Source organism: Homalodisca vitripennis, unplaced genomic scaffold (assembly GCF_021130785.1).
Source record: "Homalodisca vitripennis isolate AUS2020 unplaced genomic scaffold, UT_GWSS_2.1 ScUCBcl_235;HRSCAF=1729, whole genome shotgun sequence".
NCBI classification, from domain to species: domain Eukaryota; kingdom Metazoa; phylum Arthropoda; class Insecta; order Hemiptera; family Cicadellidae; genus Homalodisca; species Homalodisca vitripennis.
In genome coordinates, this window is record NW_025776366.1 from 87457 (window position 1) to 103939 (window position 16483).

At 29.5% G+C, this 16483-nt stretch overlaps 1 protein-coding gene across 1 annotated transcript; it reads left to right on the forward strand.

Annotated features, from left to right (window-relative positions):
- Positions 1-8972: 8972 nt before the first annotated feature.
- On the forward strand, positions 8973-11613 carry LOC124370502. Its single transcript, XM_046828798.1, has 2 exons — positions 8973-9086; positions 10984-11613. Exons 1-2 carry the CDS (start codon positions 8973-8975, stop codon positions 11611-11613), a joined length of 744 nt encoding a protein of 247 aa, XP_046684754.1.
- The last annotated feature ends 4870 nt before the right edge of the window (positions 11614-16483 follow it).

The window sequence follows — 16483 nt, forward strand, 5'->3', positions numbered from 1 at the left end:
CTAAATACAGTGTTATAGCTGTATTTGTAGTGGCTAAAATTACAATAAAAAGAAATAACATCTCAAGCTTACAGAATGTTAACAGTATATAATTACTTATCGAGGCTAACACAAGTATGATCTGTTACAGACCCATAATATTAAATAATTAAAAAAAATTATATGAACGATGTACAGTTAAGTAATTGATGTGTAATTTGTAATTTTTTATATAAAAACATGTATGAAAAATATAGATTTACTTAGTCTTTTACGTTTTATCTTCACAGATAATGATTAAAGCCATGTATTAATCGAGTACCTATTTTTGATTATACTCTTGAGTAATTTTAGAATTCTCAAACACAAAATATTATTTATCTGCTTTCTGAGTGTAAATCAATGCTTTGTTGTCCATATCGTCATGTACAAATATAACTACAAATATTGAAGCCTGATAAGATGTCAATACTGTATTTGAAATATGTGAATGTAGCAATAAATGTATTTACGACTATTAATGCAAGATAATTTTATGTAAGTACAAAATCATAATTATTATTAATTATCTTATGATGTGTTGACATTTATTAGTACTTGAACCATTGAAAGGAACTTTTCATTTGTATTTTCTTTGCAAAAGTATCCTAGCTACCTTATTTTATTGGCTGTAATTGATTAACTCCTTCATGTGGTCTCGTCCGAAACACAGCTGTATTTGCAAAACCCTGTAATTTATTGAATACTGCAAAAAATTTAACAACTCGTACAGCTTGAAATCGAGTTGTAACAAAATAATCCCATTGTTGTCATATCAGTATCCCACCTATTGTGATATGACAGCACTTTTATTGGTGTTATTGAGAACAGTCAAAGTAAGTTGATTACGTGGCTTACTATCTGTGGATATTAAAACAAAATTTTACTCGTTTGGCAATAAAGAAGCTTAATGGATGAATGCAAAATGAATTGATTTGATTGATCCAGATTGTGTTTTGTTATAGAAATCCAGTTGTCATTCAGAGTAAATTCATCTCATCTATTTCCTTTTTATGATTTTTTAAAAGAGCAAATGATTAATTGAAAAAAATGTAAAATCATAGATGATACATAATTATAGTTTAGAGCGTAAATAGTAGTTAATGAATTTAAAATATATTGGTTACACAATAAAATATATTATATTTTATTATTGCTCATAACTGATTATTAATTATATGCCTCTAATACACGTACAATGTTTTTTTACCGAAATAATGTAAAAATACACGTAAATATTCAGTCACACCAGCATTGTAAGGACTTTAATGCCATAATTACGTTACATTTAATTAGTGCAGAAAGTTTAGTTGTGTATTCAAATGTACGGAGAAGTAACAACATTATTCCCACAGTTCTGTTATTGTTGGGCCATACCACAGTATTTAACCAACACGTTAATTTTATCTCCGTATTTTGATACAAATTACTTTACCCATGTAATTGTCCTATTCATCCAAGTAAGGAACCATATCCTGTCTAATTAGTAAAGCAAAAAAAAACCGATCCAAGGGTTTCGTAAAAAACCCAAATATAGTTAGTCAACGTTTGAAAACTAATGATATATTTCCCGAATCAAGAGAGAACAAAATTATTATGAATGAGTCTTAAATTGTAAGGAGAAAACGTAACAAAAATAATATACTGATATAAATAACACACAAAAATTTACCATGATCTATTACCCTTTAAAATAAATGGGGTAAGTAAAAGAAACATATACAGAACGAAATTGAAGGATCAAAATAAACCCTTGCAAGGGAGTGCAGAAGGGCTGGTAGAACGTTAGAAATCATCAGACGGTCGAAAAAGGCCATAATCGTAGGACCGTAATATTAAAAATTAGGTCAAATTCTACACAAAATATCCAATACGTTTTTGAAAATGGTAATACTATTGGCAAATATATCAGCGCAATAAAATTTATGGCCATCAGCTAGAATTTATTACTGGTCATTTTTTTATATATATAGTTCAAAGAACGTTTCCGGCCAAAGAGCAAAGTTTCTAACTCGTGAAATTTATGAATATGTAATTATAAATGTTTTATTGTTGCACTTCTGTAACGTTTCTTATATATCTTTAAACAAACAGCAATCCTTGCATTAAATATAGCAGTAATTGCATTTCTTTCCTTAGAAATTCACAAAAAATATTTTATTAAAGTTACTCAAATTTGGATTTTGGAACAACATACACCAAGGTTTGCACCAAGACCAGGATTCAATTTTTATTTCTTTGCTCAATCGTTCAGTGATAAAGTGACCCTGACGGATTTGTAACTTATGTTTTATTGATATTTGAGCCTGTTATTTTATGCCTCATAAAAGCTTGAGTTCACTGATATGGTTATTAAAGAGTGACAATACCTGTGCATCTTAGAATATATTAAATTTTAAATAACGTATTTTTTTAATTGTATTGCTTGCCATACTATTAACATTTTTTAGCACGAACAAATTTTCATTGGACGTGTTCTTTTGCACTGTCTAAATTTATTTAAAAATATCCTTAAAATAATTGTAAACCCACATGCTCATTTACATTGTTATTAGTAATATAATAAGTAAATGATGCATTTATGCATGCATCAGAGGGAACTGTGTGCTGGGAATAAACACTAGTTTCTTGACAACTGGTTCAGACACAAGTATAACTTTACATATCCGAAACTGACATTTGGCCAGGATCAAGAAATATTTACTGATATTAGATATTCTTAGTAATAAGACAAGAGATCGCAATTCGTCCAAGGGAATTACAGAAATTGATTGGTTGTCAACTCACCAAGAAGGTCTTTGTGCAATCCAAACCACGACAAATTTGAGGCTCTTTATGGCTGTTCTCTGAAATATAAATAATTAGAAAAAACACACCAGTCAGACCTTAAAATTCCAAAACTGGAAGAACACGAAAAAGAAACAAACAAACTTGTTGATAGTCAAAATACTAAAAGGCTGTAACTGTATATCAGTAATGATATGACTGAAGTGTGTTTCATATTTGTTTAGATTAAATTTGCTACCAAACGCAAAGAAATCTCTACTTATTTAGACCCACTCGGCTACAGAACAAAAGATCTTTTACAAACACTTTTTAGATCATAGTATAAAATTATATATATTCTAAATATTACGACATTTAAGTTAAAATTTACATAAGAGTGCAGTTGTACACGTAATATATACATGTCCTAGAGAAAAGCAAGGCGATCTTGGCTGTTGTGGCAAATTTAGATCAAAGCACTTTGATAAACCACCACAATGGAAGCCAGAGAGTGGACCGTACATACAATAGCTCTATCTTTGTAATCAAGTTATACCATTCAAAATTGCTGAAAAAAATTAAATACAAAAAAAATATTTTTAATAATATCAAGTACTTATTAATAAAGATCAAGTAAATAATGAATAACTAAAACTAAAATAGGAGTCCGGAAACACCGTAATCACCTCATATTAGCATTACTATACTAGTTTTCTTAAAAGACTGTATTTCTATCAATATATGATACTTCTATTTCTTTGTGTTATTTTAGACTTTTAGTAGCCTCTATTGAGAGTATTAAGATAAAATTGAATGGTTGAAAAATTGTTTTTTTTTTATTTTCATAGAAAGAGCTCGACGCAGAGCGTTACTTCTCTCACAATAGGGCTAATGTGTAGGGTTTTCCGCTCAATTATTCCTTTACTAAAGTTTAATACCCGTTTAACTACCACAGGATATTCACTTAGAGTGAACTATTTTTCGGTAAATGTATCCTTACTTCATGTAAATAGAGGGGTTTTAATATCATATTTCTGTTGTAGCTACAATATGTGGGTTAATGACTGTAAATAACCAACAACTACTAATTAATTGTATTAAATAGGCACAAGCAGTCAATTATAATTCTTTTGTTCGAGACGAAACTAATGTGCACTAAATGTATCCATTACCTACAAAGGCAAACATATCACTACTAATTCGTTTACAATAAAAAAACATCCGTTTTCAACTTTTTCATAGATTTATTGTAAAATTCTACTCGAATTTCTTGCATTATTCTGATTTCCACTGTGAAACATGTGAAAAGAGGTATGTCAAAAATTCTGTATGTAGACAAATACAAGAAACTTGTGACACAATACAAAAAGGATGCATTTTTACGTTGGAGTATACATATTGGTAGTGATATCGATGCCTTTGGAGGGAATCGATGCATTAGGAGCACATTAACTATCAGCTTTAAAATTAATAACTTATAACTTTTAAAAAATAAATAAATATTAATATGAAGAAACGTGAGAAAGTAGATGTATAACTGATTAAATACAGAATGCTTTCCACTATGAGAAATTTGACAAAATTCTATGTGCAAAATGCTATAAATAGACTAGTAGAACGAGAAATCTATGGAAAAGTTGAAAAGGGATGCATTAGAGTAGATTAAGTAGTAGTAATATCGATGACTTTTTTGGGAATCGATACATTAATAGCACATTAAATGCCAGTTTTTAAATGATTAAATTAGAATCCTCAAAGAATATATAAAAAATAATAGTAATAAACGTGAGAAAATAAATGTATAATTAATTAAGTACAGAATTTTCGGAATGTTTTCAATGCAATTCAATATTTTATGCTTGTAAGTTTTTAGTCACTGTCAAATAATAAAGAAACTAAGCGTGTTGTTTTCAAAATAAAATAATTATTTACACTCCCGATGGAAGTTTTATATTTCAATATTTTATTAAACTATTATATGTAAGAGCCAAATACTCCATAAACCATAAATAGTGTTTCTACAATTAGCTTATACTAATCCCAAAAGTGAGTTAGGATTAGTATAAACTAATCTTTATAAGTAACTAATACTTATACAGTTGTGAGTAATTTACCATTATTATAAATTTGGCACGATACATATCGTATTATTATGCAACCCATTATTAAACATGTAACGAGATTTTGTTGATATCATAACGTAAACTCAGTTTGTGTTCATGTTTCAGCTCGCTGCTCATCAAGTTTCCATTGATGACGTAATTAAGGTAGGGTGAATGTTATCTTTAATAATAATTAATTTAGAAATGTTTACTTGCCCCTACTTGGGTCTGAAATAAAGTGTTAAAATTATGTAGGAAGAAGATTTTACAGCTAAACAAAGAGATTACACTTGCATTTTGGAATTGTTATTTGTAACAGAGAAAAACTCAGTAGTGTTCAAGTGAAATAAAAATGACTGCATGAGTATATAATTTGGGACTGTTGGAAACCCGTTGGGTCGGAAGCATTTTAGAATTATAAAGCACATGTAGAAGAAAATACTTATACTATACATACTAATAATGTATAAAAGAATATGATTTGATGCATAAAATCACCGTACAAAATTCAAGAAATTCATTTACTCATATATTTCTTAATTGAAACTAAGATTAAAATATTTAGTATAATTTCTTGTACACAAAACGAAATTATAATATTTCTTTTTTTGCAGCTGAAAAAAATATTTTCTTTGGGGAGAACCTGAACTATAAATCATGCACTAAGAAATATCACAATGTTTTTTATTCTTCTTAATTTTTTTCGTCCCACATAATTAGATATCAACGTTATTCTAAATCTAAACTTGCATCTTATATTCGTCAAGCGTTTCCTGTCCTTTTTTATACGAGGACTTTTAGTAAATAATAATGAAATAAAAGAAACTGAGCGAAAACCTAATTAACGAACTGAAGAAATTCGTAATGAAATGTTGCATGTTTAAACATAAAACACAAAGAGCTATAATTATATTTTAAAATGCGTAAAATGATGATAAGGGGATTATAATTTTTTATTGAGAGCAATAGTTGAATAGATATTTATCTCTTGTATTATAGCCATTAGTGAGAAATAATTCATATCATGATATTGGGTTGCTGCAAATATTAGCTTGTTGGACCTCGGTGACAAAATTATCCTCTTGTTTGCTTTGTTTCTATCTCCATTGCAAATTTCCAACATAAACACATTCAAATGTATGGAGATTTAACTACATCTTGATTAGTAGTCCAGGCTACTGGACTAAAAATAACGCTGTACTGCTGAAGAACCTCCATTTTTAAACGATGTAAGACTAAATATTGTTTCACATTATTAATTATTATATTAATATACTGTTATAATACTTGTTGTATGTACGTGTGAACGTGATATTTAAACTATAAATATTAAAATATGGTATTTATTTTACATACAGTTTTATTTAAAATACATAAAATAAAACCTTGTTTAAAATCATATACAAATAGAGAGTTCAACAAATAATAGAAAAACTATGTAAAATACGTTATAACGCAGCGTCGCTGTTCCCTGTCATCTTTATAGAGAATTTACTTTAAACCTTAGGTCCAAGAGCCAAGTTGCATTTTATAAACTCAAAAACTGGATTTTCTTTAAGTTTATGCAGAAATTTACTTTTAAAGAATAACTGACATTTAGCCGTTTCACTTATGCTTGTGGTTATAATGAGAGGGTAACAAAAGTGCTAAAAATATGAGATAGTAGATTTTTGCAAAATGTTTCTTGGCTGGGCACACCTTAATTCAACTGTCAGATTTGTAAATGAATGTTAATGAAACATAAAAAATCATAGAGAATCTTCAAGTGGCAGCTTTGGGTCTCCTTATATAGTTATCTAGTAACGGATAAGTTTAAGAAAATTTATGATTACAGATCTCTCAAAAACAGAGCTTCTGTAAGGCTCCTTTTAGTCTGCTTCTGACAGGTAGAGAAGAGCACTTTTCCGACACGCGCGATACTCGATTGAAATATTTATTTATTTTGCCTTCTTTTCTTTCTTTATAGATTTAAGCTATTTTAGAGTTCTTTGTAGTGTAAACTGTTATTCAATTTCTTCTTATTAAACTTTTGTAGAAGAATGGAGAACGTATATTCTTTTCATAACTTTAAAGCAGCAATTTACGTGTAATTAGTTAAATAACATATTGACTGCAAAAATATTAATAATTTTCGACTATTTGTACTCCAGGTTATGATAATTGTAGTTCTATCCTCAAAGGATTATCTAAACCAACGAATAAGCTATGACCTTAAGACCTGACTATGTACTTCATTTTTTAATCAAGTTTATTTATCTATTACAAAATCTGTTGAAGAAAGGCAGTTGGTAACTGTTGTGGAATCGGCTGTGTAACTATCGAAAACGTATCCTATTTCCTATTAAACGTATCCTATAGGAATGGCATTAAAGTTAATGCTAAGACTGGGGGATAGTTGCTGTGCTCCGTAATGGAATTGTTTTGGAATAAGTTCTTTATTAATTGTTTTTCTTCTTTAAAAAAACTCCCAACGTCGCTCTTGGATTAATTCGCTGTCCAAGACCTTTCAGTGCTTTCAATTATTCAACATTTTATTTACAAAATTTCTCTCAATATAACCTTTTTAATATTGTAAAATAATTAAGTGACGTCGGTCTCTTTACGTACGCTCATTACTATAAATTGGTAAAATAATCAATGAAAGTAAATAAATGCTTTCGGATGTGATTTTTAACACCACACTTTCAGATAAACATACTAATTAATAAGGTAGTAAATATTGCCTTATAAAAGTCTGGATTTATTAATTTGTCTTTGAGTTGGAATAAAATGATGATACAAAGTAATTTTTCATGTTGGAATAAAACGTTGGGAGCGAGGCGATGAGAAAGAATAGAACGGAAGTTCTTGCAATTACTGGGCGGATGTCATCTGACAATTGGGAGCGTGAGTAAGTTTCAAGTGATCGATGTCTCTTGACCTTCACGTCTCTTTTACAACTCTACTTAAGTACTGAACGTACGGAATGGAGAAATGATGTCATAATGTGGTAAGCAACTTTACATATTTACTGTTTAACAGCTGCGATGATTAAAAAATCTACGTACATTTCGTGAGTTCTTAGAACATTTTATACATTATATTTAAAGAAATATATTGATTATCTATTTTTTATTTTAAAAATATCGTTACTAGATATTAATCACTGCCTGTATATTTACAAAGGAATCATAGCCATATTGAAGTAAAATATAAACATAGCACATAAAAGTAAGTAATTGGCATTGAAATATATGCCCACCTCCGAGAATTCATATTGTAATTTAAATTTAGAGAACAATGTGCAAGCTTCAGCATGTAAAAGAAACATGTTTTTCTCATCCGCAATTAATCATTCAAATATTTACGAATACCCCGTTTTAGTATTCACTACTTCAGTTAATTACAAAGGCCAAAAAAGGAATAGTCCTGAAGTCTGAGATAAAAACTATTTCCTAATGACCCCCAAATAATATTTTATTATTTATCCCTGTGCAAACCTTGGGACATAAATATGCATATTTGATATCAATATATTTCCATTTTTGAAATAAGTTATTAAGATTTTATCACATTTTAATTAGTATTTTGTTGTGATTGAGGCATACTTACCAAAATAGTCACATCTCGGGTATTTAAGAACATATCACGCACTTCATACTGCGTTCGTTTATTCTTTTTAAGGGGTTACAATTAGCCTATAACGCAGCTTGGAAATATTAATGACTCCTTATTATTTTTAATTTCACCCTTTCCTGTAGGCTATACGATATGAACAGACCTTGTTAAGATTTTCATGTCTGTCAAGTGTATAAGACAGCTTAACGGTCTTTGGCTAACACAATACCATAAAAAATCAAGTTTATCTCAGTTTTTTCTTTTTTTATATACTACGATACACTATTATATTACTATGAGTACTACTAAACATGCCTTGTAGTGGTAGTTATTATTAGTCAGTAGTAAGTAGTACTATGTAAATACCACATGGATGATCTACTTATGGAGAGATTAAAGTGTTAATTAATGAGCGTATTGCACCTATTGGAGTAACCACGCGTAGCGAGTTTACACAATCGATAGTGAACCAGACATTCTCAACCGAGGATGTTGTGTCTTCACCGGACATGGCGTGTTGGCACTAAGCTTGGGTTAGTATATAAACCGAACATCTCCCTGACCAAACCAGACCTCCTCTTCTCCACCATCATGCACATCAAGGTAAGTGAGCCCCAGCATATGATGTACGATGTATAAAAATAGAGTTAAAATAAATTAGCTAATATCAAAAATAAATAACATAAAGTTTTTTATAAGTGGGCATAATAAAACATATTTTAAATCTATTATTGTATATCCATATTTTAATTATGGGTTGGAATTTTTACGTTTCATACAGGGTAAAATTGAAATGTAAAGTACAATATTAATGATATGTGTAGGACTATAAAACAGGATCTTACATTAATAAACTATTTTATTTTATCAAATAATGATTAGATGAATATCTTGTATTTCATAGATCTGAGTGACGATTGATATAAATTTCTCCAGTACTAATTTAAGAATTAATAACTTTTGTATCTATAAAGTTCATTAAAAATTTCCCCACTTAAAAAACAGAGCAATATAAAAAATATTGTTGAATTTCATTATTTTATAGGTTCCGAAAAGTTTTCTAAAATTTGCATAAATAATGACCCTTACATTTTAGTTTTAAGTACTTGATACGTTACCAAGTGTAGACTATTTAAAGCTTATATCTTTACTTTTTATTCACTTCTAAACAATAACATTAAACTAGTATTAGTTTTTTTTTTTTACTTAATAAATAAACGATAGCGTATATTATATTTTAATATTCTACATAATAAAATGTGGATTTATATTTAGAATAACAATTTAAAAATATAATAAAAATGCTAAACACCATTTGACTTGGGAACATCCCGTTATAAATGATTAAAGTCTATGCTGCACCAGCTTTGAAATCGAGAAACATACTTTGCGACTAGTAGATAATTTTATATTAAAGTGATAAAAGGGTGATAGAAACATTTTATTAATATACTAGATATAAATTTCTTAAATAGTGTGTATTTTTTATATTTCCAATATCTTGGTTAGTAATTTTAAAATAGTTTTAATAATAATCTAGGTTTTAAAACATATTGATAGCTTTAAATATAAATTTTGCATCTTAAAGTGGCTAAAAAGAAATTACTTGGTGATTTTTGTTGATAGGATTTGATATATATATTTAGAGCATATATATATATATATATATATATATATATACACTTTTTGTATCCTTTTTGAAAACGATATTAGTAGAAATATAAAAGGATTTATGTGAAGTCTTTTTGTTTTATTGTTTAAAGAAGCCTCTGCGCATTTATTTTCTTCATACAGTATATAGTCTATATATATATATATATATATAAATATATATATGTGTGTGCACTGTGTGTGTGTGTGGTGTGTGTGTGTGTGTGTGACTGTGTGTGTGTGTGTGTGTGTGTGTGTGTGTGTGTGTGTGTGTTAGTCGACAAAAATATTAAAGGTTTACCTATAAATGAATAAACAATCATAGAATTGTATTCAAAACATACGTATACTACAATAGAGTGGATATGAAAAAGTCTGGAATGGCAATTTCTTAGAAATTAGTTAGTAAATTTATATTAATTTCAATGCAAAATTAGAGAGATTACTTTTTATTTAAATGTTTTATCTACTATATCTGTATTCACAATCACTTTCGGTAACTGCTGGAATTTATAAAAAGGAATAATACAAATAAACTAATTTTTGGTGAGTTTAAGATCTAGAATCTTGAACAAGCGTTCAAACGAGCAGTATTACATTTGATGCTTTACGTCAATTCTACAAAATAAACAAAAACGAATAACCATGTTTTATTGTAAATTATAAAGGGAAGAAAATGTTACATATGGATGAACTACAACATTTCTGATGTTTATATAAAAGATGTTTTGAAATATCTAGGTGGTGAAAAGTTAATCAATACAATTTGTATTTAAGTTTGTTTTAATTTATACAGAAAGATACATTAATCACTGTATCACTTTGAAATTATAAACGTACAATGTCTTAGACTCTCCTCATCTTTGCTGCTCTTGCTGCTGTGGACGTGTATGGGAGCCACAGTCATTACCATGGACCCATCGCCATCCCACATGTCCTCCACAACGGCTATCTAGCAGACACACATGAAGTAGCAGCAGCCAAGAGCGCTCATCTTGCTGCTCTGGCTACAGAGTCTCACGGTCATGGGTATGGAGGGGGCTACGGTTATGGTGGAGGCTATGGATATGACCAGGATGAGGTATACAGTGGCTCTTATGGAGGACACCAAAGCTATGGAGATTTCAGATACCAAGGACCCATAGCTGTACCTCATGTACTCCATGACGGACACATCGCAGACACTCACGAGGTTGCTGCTGCTAAGGCTGAGCATTTCGCCGCCGTAGCCAAGGCCAAGGCTCATGCAGGATACGGACAAGACTACAGCGGACGTTATGCCAGAGGATATGGCGGGCATTCAGGAGCGAATCAGGGATACTCCCATCATGTCGCTCCTTACCACGGACCTCTCGCCAAGCCTGTCGTGCTCAAGTCTGGATACCTGGCAGACACTCACGAGGTCGCTGCCGCCAAACATCACCATCTTGAGGCCCTCCACAAGGCCAGTTACTATGGTCATCATGATTATCATTATTAATTCTCTGTTCTCAAATTATCCTTACCAAAATAAACCTTGAATTAATAGTTGACTGCTTTATGTTGTTAAGAAATACCTATCTAGAAAATCATTTAAATGGCAATTTCCTTACACAAATATTTATTATTGGTTTCAAAAGTATCACATTAATAATTAGTATTACACTAAGCAAAAAAGTAAAATCCCATTTCAATTGTTTAGAATGATTTGTTTTACTTTATTAACTGTAAACGTTACAATACATCTTGTTATTTTAATTACTTTCATTTACCTTCCATAGAAACTGCTAAGTGTATAAGCTTATATAATTTTAAAATGCACGGAAAAAAGGTCTTTATCAATAAATATTAATTGTTATAAATTAAAAATATCTCATTGAAGGCATTTCAGATTGAAAGGTTTCAATTAAACCTGGAAAACATTGGTTTTTACTATTAAACCTACTAACAAAGTATATTACTAACAAAAAAAAACAAAGACATGCAAATATACTGGTAGAAGTTAATTATGTTTTCAAGGATTTATCACAATTTTGCTCGATCAACTTAAATAACTAACACAGAATTGCTCTAAAAAGACAATTTACAAACACATCAATAATTTTTAGCTTTAAAATATTAAATTGTTATAAAAAATCAGAGTATTAAAGAGTAAATACACTTCTATTTTTGATAAGTCAATTCCAGGTCAGCATTTAATCTGGTTTGTATTTTGAAAAAAGTAGAGCATAAATTAGAAACTATACACTGCTTTCATTTTTATCAGTTCTCTTTAGTGATAATAATTATGCACTTACTGTTTTATAATGTTTTATAATATATTGGTCGCGTATGTATTCACATTAATGCCTATTTAAGTCATTTTAAACGTTGTTAAAGGAGAAATAATTTTTTCAAGCATTCTTATTGTAAATGCGTAGCTGACTTTATTGTCATATAACTACAAATATTCAAGCCAAATAGAAGTTAATAGAGTAAAAGTATTTAAAAAATGTGGGTATTAAAGGTCTATAAATGTATTTATTGATACTTGAAAATTTTATAGAGATAAAATCTATTAATTATTCTACAATCTCTTTTGTTGTTTTAAAAGTAGTTACTATTAAACCATTGAAAGGTACTTTTTCAAATGTGTGTTTTAAGCAAAGGTATCCTTGCTACCTTATTTTATTATCTGTAATCAGCTACCACCTTCATGTGGACTCATTGAAAAACCAACTGTATTTGTAAGATCCTATCATCTATTATCTATCTCTAAAAAATTAAAACAACCCGTACAGCTGCAAATCGAGTTGTCACAATGTAATCTCATTATTGAACGTGATCGACGGCCTCGATATTGTGATATAGCAGCGCAGGTGCTAACACTGTTAGTGGTATTATTGAACACAGTCTACGTAAACTGATTACGTGGCTTATTGTTTGTGGATATTTTGTATTTATGTGACAAGCAAGAATATTTACGCGTATGACAGCAAATAAGCTTTACGGATTTACGTCTAATGAATTCATTTGATTGATCCAGATCATGTTTAGGTTCACAAATACGGTTAACATTTGCAGTAAATAAATCGTAATTTAACTCCTTGTACCTTTTTAGATTTAAAAATATTAATTAAATTTTCAGGATAAATTGCATATGATAGTTGATAATAGTTTCAATAATAATAAACTGAATTATATGCAAACGTAGATTGTACGGTAACGGACACACAAGGTTGCTCCATGGTACGGATTGTCATTTCACAGCGTAGTTCAATCATTCATTGATAATAAGCCAGTGTTGGATTTTAAACTCCCTACTTTATTGGCATATTATCCTTTTATCATAGAAAAGAATAAGGTGACTCAAATGGATCAAAGATTAATAATTTTTTGTGCTCTTAGAATATTTTAGCTTTTATGTAATGTTCAATACTTACGTTGCTTGCTACGCTAATATTAGTATTTCAGCAGTTACAAACGTTCCTTAAGTGAGTTTTTATACACTTCAGAAATTGCTAAATATACACAGTTAAGATAATATTGAACATACATTCACGTGTTTACGTACTTTTAATGTACTAAGTGTATGCTGCATCTATGCATACATCAGAGAGTAATTGTGTACGCCAGGAGGAAAAGCTGTTTTTTTATGTTAGTTCCTCTTATGATCAGACTAAAATTTAGTTATTTAATGCTGGTTCTTAAGCTGACTACGTTTGTATATAAATACGTACGATTTATAACTGTAAAGAGTTTAACGAGCGCTCACGTAATCTGAGCTTAAACTTTGATACTATCACAAGGAACGTTTTTCTTTCCCTGCCAGAAGAACGGGGTGGCGCCGAAGCCCGAATTAATGGCAAAAACCATTTCTGATCGTTTCTTTCCCGACCTAAGATCGCTTCCCAGATCGTCCTACTTTTCTGTCGTCAGATCACGTTAATAAACTGATATTAATATACCGTTAGCGCTGTATATAAAACCTCTTCCGAGGCTTCATTAATCGTCTAGCCACTAATAATTATGGCATCCGACTAATTATAAGGTGAATTTGATTAGCTAGCTTCTATTTTCTATACTAAAGCACAGAAAGTACTATTAAATAAATAACAATTTTTTAGATAAATGTATCATTAAGTGTAATTAATACACTTGTACATGATTTGTAAAACAAGCAAGACATTTTTTTACAGCCTTAAAAATTGTTTTCAAAATATTTTTGTATGTCGATCTACATTTATAGAAAATATAAAAATATAAAGTCTCGATGATGTTGATAACCTAACTTCACATTATTAAAAACAAACAAGATTACACCTAGGGGAACAATTAACTGTTTTGGTGAATAAGTTGTTTGCTTTAATGGCGTACAACAAAACATGGATATTTCCCTACTCGCTGAGCTGAGTAAACGTTAATAACTTCCTTGAGAAATTGTAAAAATTATATTACATGAAATAAAATTAAACGGTCAAAGTTTTCAAAAAAAAGTTTGTTCCATTAACGTTTAATAAACGTGATAAAAGATCCAATATATAGTACAGAGAGACCAACAAATTGCTTATTTAGAAAATAAAATATTTTACATATCGAGAAATGAGTGAAATAAGAGACCAACAATTTGAATTGTATTAAGTTAAGAAAAAAACCTTTAAAACGGATCAGTTAAATTATATGTATGTGAGAAATAAAAATGTTTATACAATATATACGATTTATTCGAGTATTTTAGATTATATCTAATATAATAGGATGCAAATTATAAATCAAGAACAGCACATTATTCATAACTTGAGAAACCTCAACCTTTCTTTTCCAAATGGCATAATGAGAAAGCCCTGGTAAGAAACTTAACTTCCTCAAAAATCCAAAGTGCCGCAAAAACAGGAATCCACAAAACATCGAGGAAAAGAAGCAGGGATTTGTTCAGTTCACTATAAACCTGGGTTAATTAAATCATAATTTATTATAAATCATTGATTTCAGTCAATGAAGATAAGTACTAAGTTTGGTTTAGTCCGTATTTCCGTAATTGACATGAGCACCAATTGACCACAGCTTGTAAGCTCAAGAACACTGGCAACCAGTTGGTCTAATAATTACAGTTGTCTTATACTGATGAACAGATGTTACTGAATGGAGATGTTGTGTAGTTGACATTGGTCTCTTACTTCAACATTTATAAAGCAGCCATGATACGTATTAGAATTGTGAATAATAATTAGAAGGTTTCAACAGGGGAAGTTTTTATAGAAGAAGTTAAATATTTTAATTATTAGGAACAGTAATAAATATGTTTGTTGTAATCCTAAAAGTATTCCCGAATGTAGGAATTTAGATATATATTTATACCTGAGCCAATCTAAATTAAAGATCAGGAAACAGAATTATTAGCTAGTGTTGCTCTATGTCCAGAAAATGGTATTGTAAAGGTCTGACTAAAAACAGTTATTTCTGAGTTCTATATTTATGTAGTTCATACAATAAAATAACTGTCATTATGTAATTATGATTATGTTGAATATTTAGGATTTGCCATTTTAATAATAACTATTTATTAGTTTCAATATCTTCAAGATAGTTCATAGCTTGCTGCTTATCTCAAGTCCTTGTTTAGTAAGAATTAAAGAAAATAGTCTTATTAAATATAAAATTCGTTAAATTCACCCTTGACATTTCATTTATGTACTGATGTAAAATATCCGTTAGAAGATACACACACTCATAAAAAAGTTGATGGTAGATTATGAGTAAAACACTTTACTAACCCCCAAAGCAAGCTTACTATTAGACAATTGTAAGGAAAGTGTTGGAAATAGCTTTACATTACATACATATTTACTTAAACGTGTTTCCTACTGTTTTGCTACCAAATATTAAACATGTAACAATAGGTTGTGTTCAAATTAAATTGTACTTTTTATAATAAATATGTGTATGTAAAAAAATAATTTCAAATTTACGCAATGGATCTAAACGTATTCGTAAAGTAACATTTTATAATCTTATAAGTGAAACTCAGTTTGTTTTCATTTTACAGGTCGCTGCTCATCAAGTTAACACTGATGACGTCATTAGGGTGGAGAAATGCTCTCTTTAATAATAATCAATTTAGTTGTTTACTTGTTCTTACTTTAGCCCGAAGTAAATTTTACTCTGTTGTTATACATTTTAGAATTACGTAGAAAAACGATTTTCAAACTAAACAAAGACATTACAGTCACATTTTAGAATTGTTATTTGTAACAGAAAATATCTTACTACATCCCTCTGTCACATGTTACTGTTTTTTTTTTTTTTTTTTTTTTTTTTTTTTTAAGGAGAAAAAGGAAATATAAGTATTATTTCAAATCATACAGAATTCCTTCTAAGCTACCAACCATATT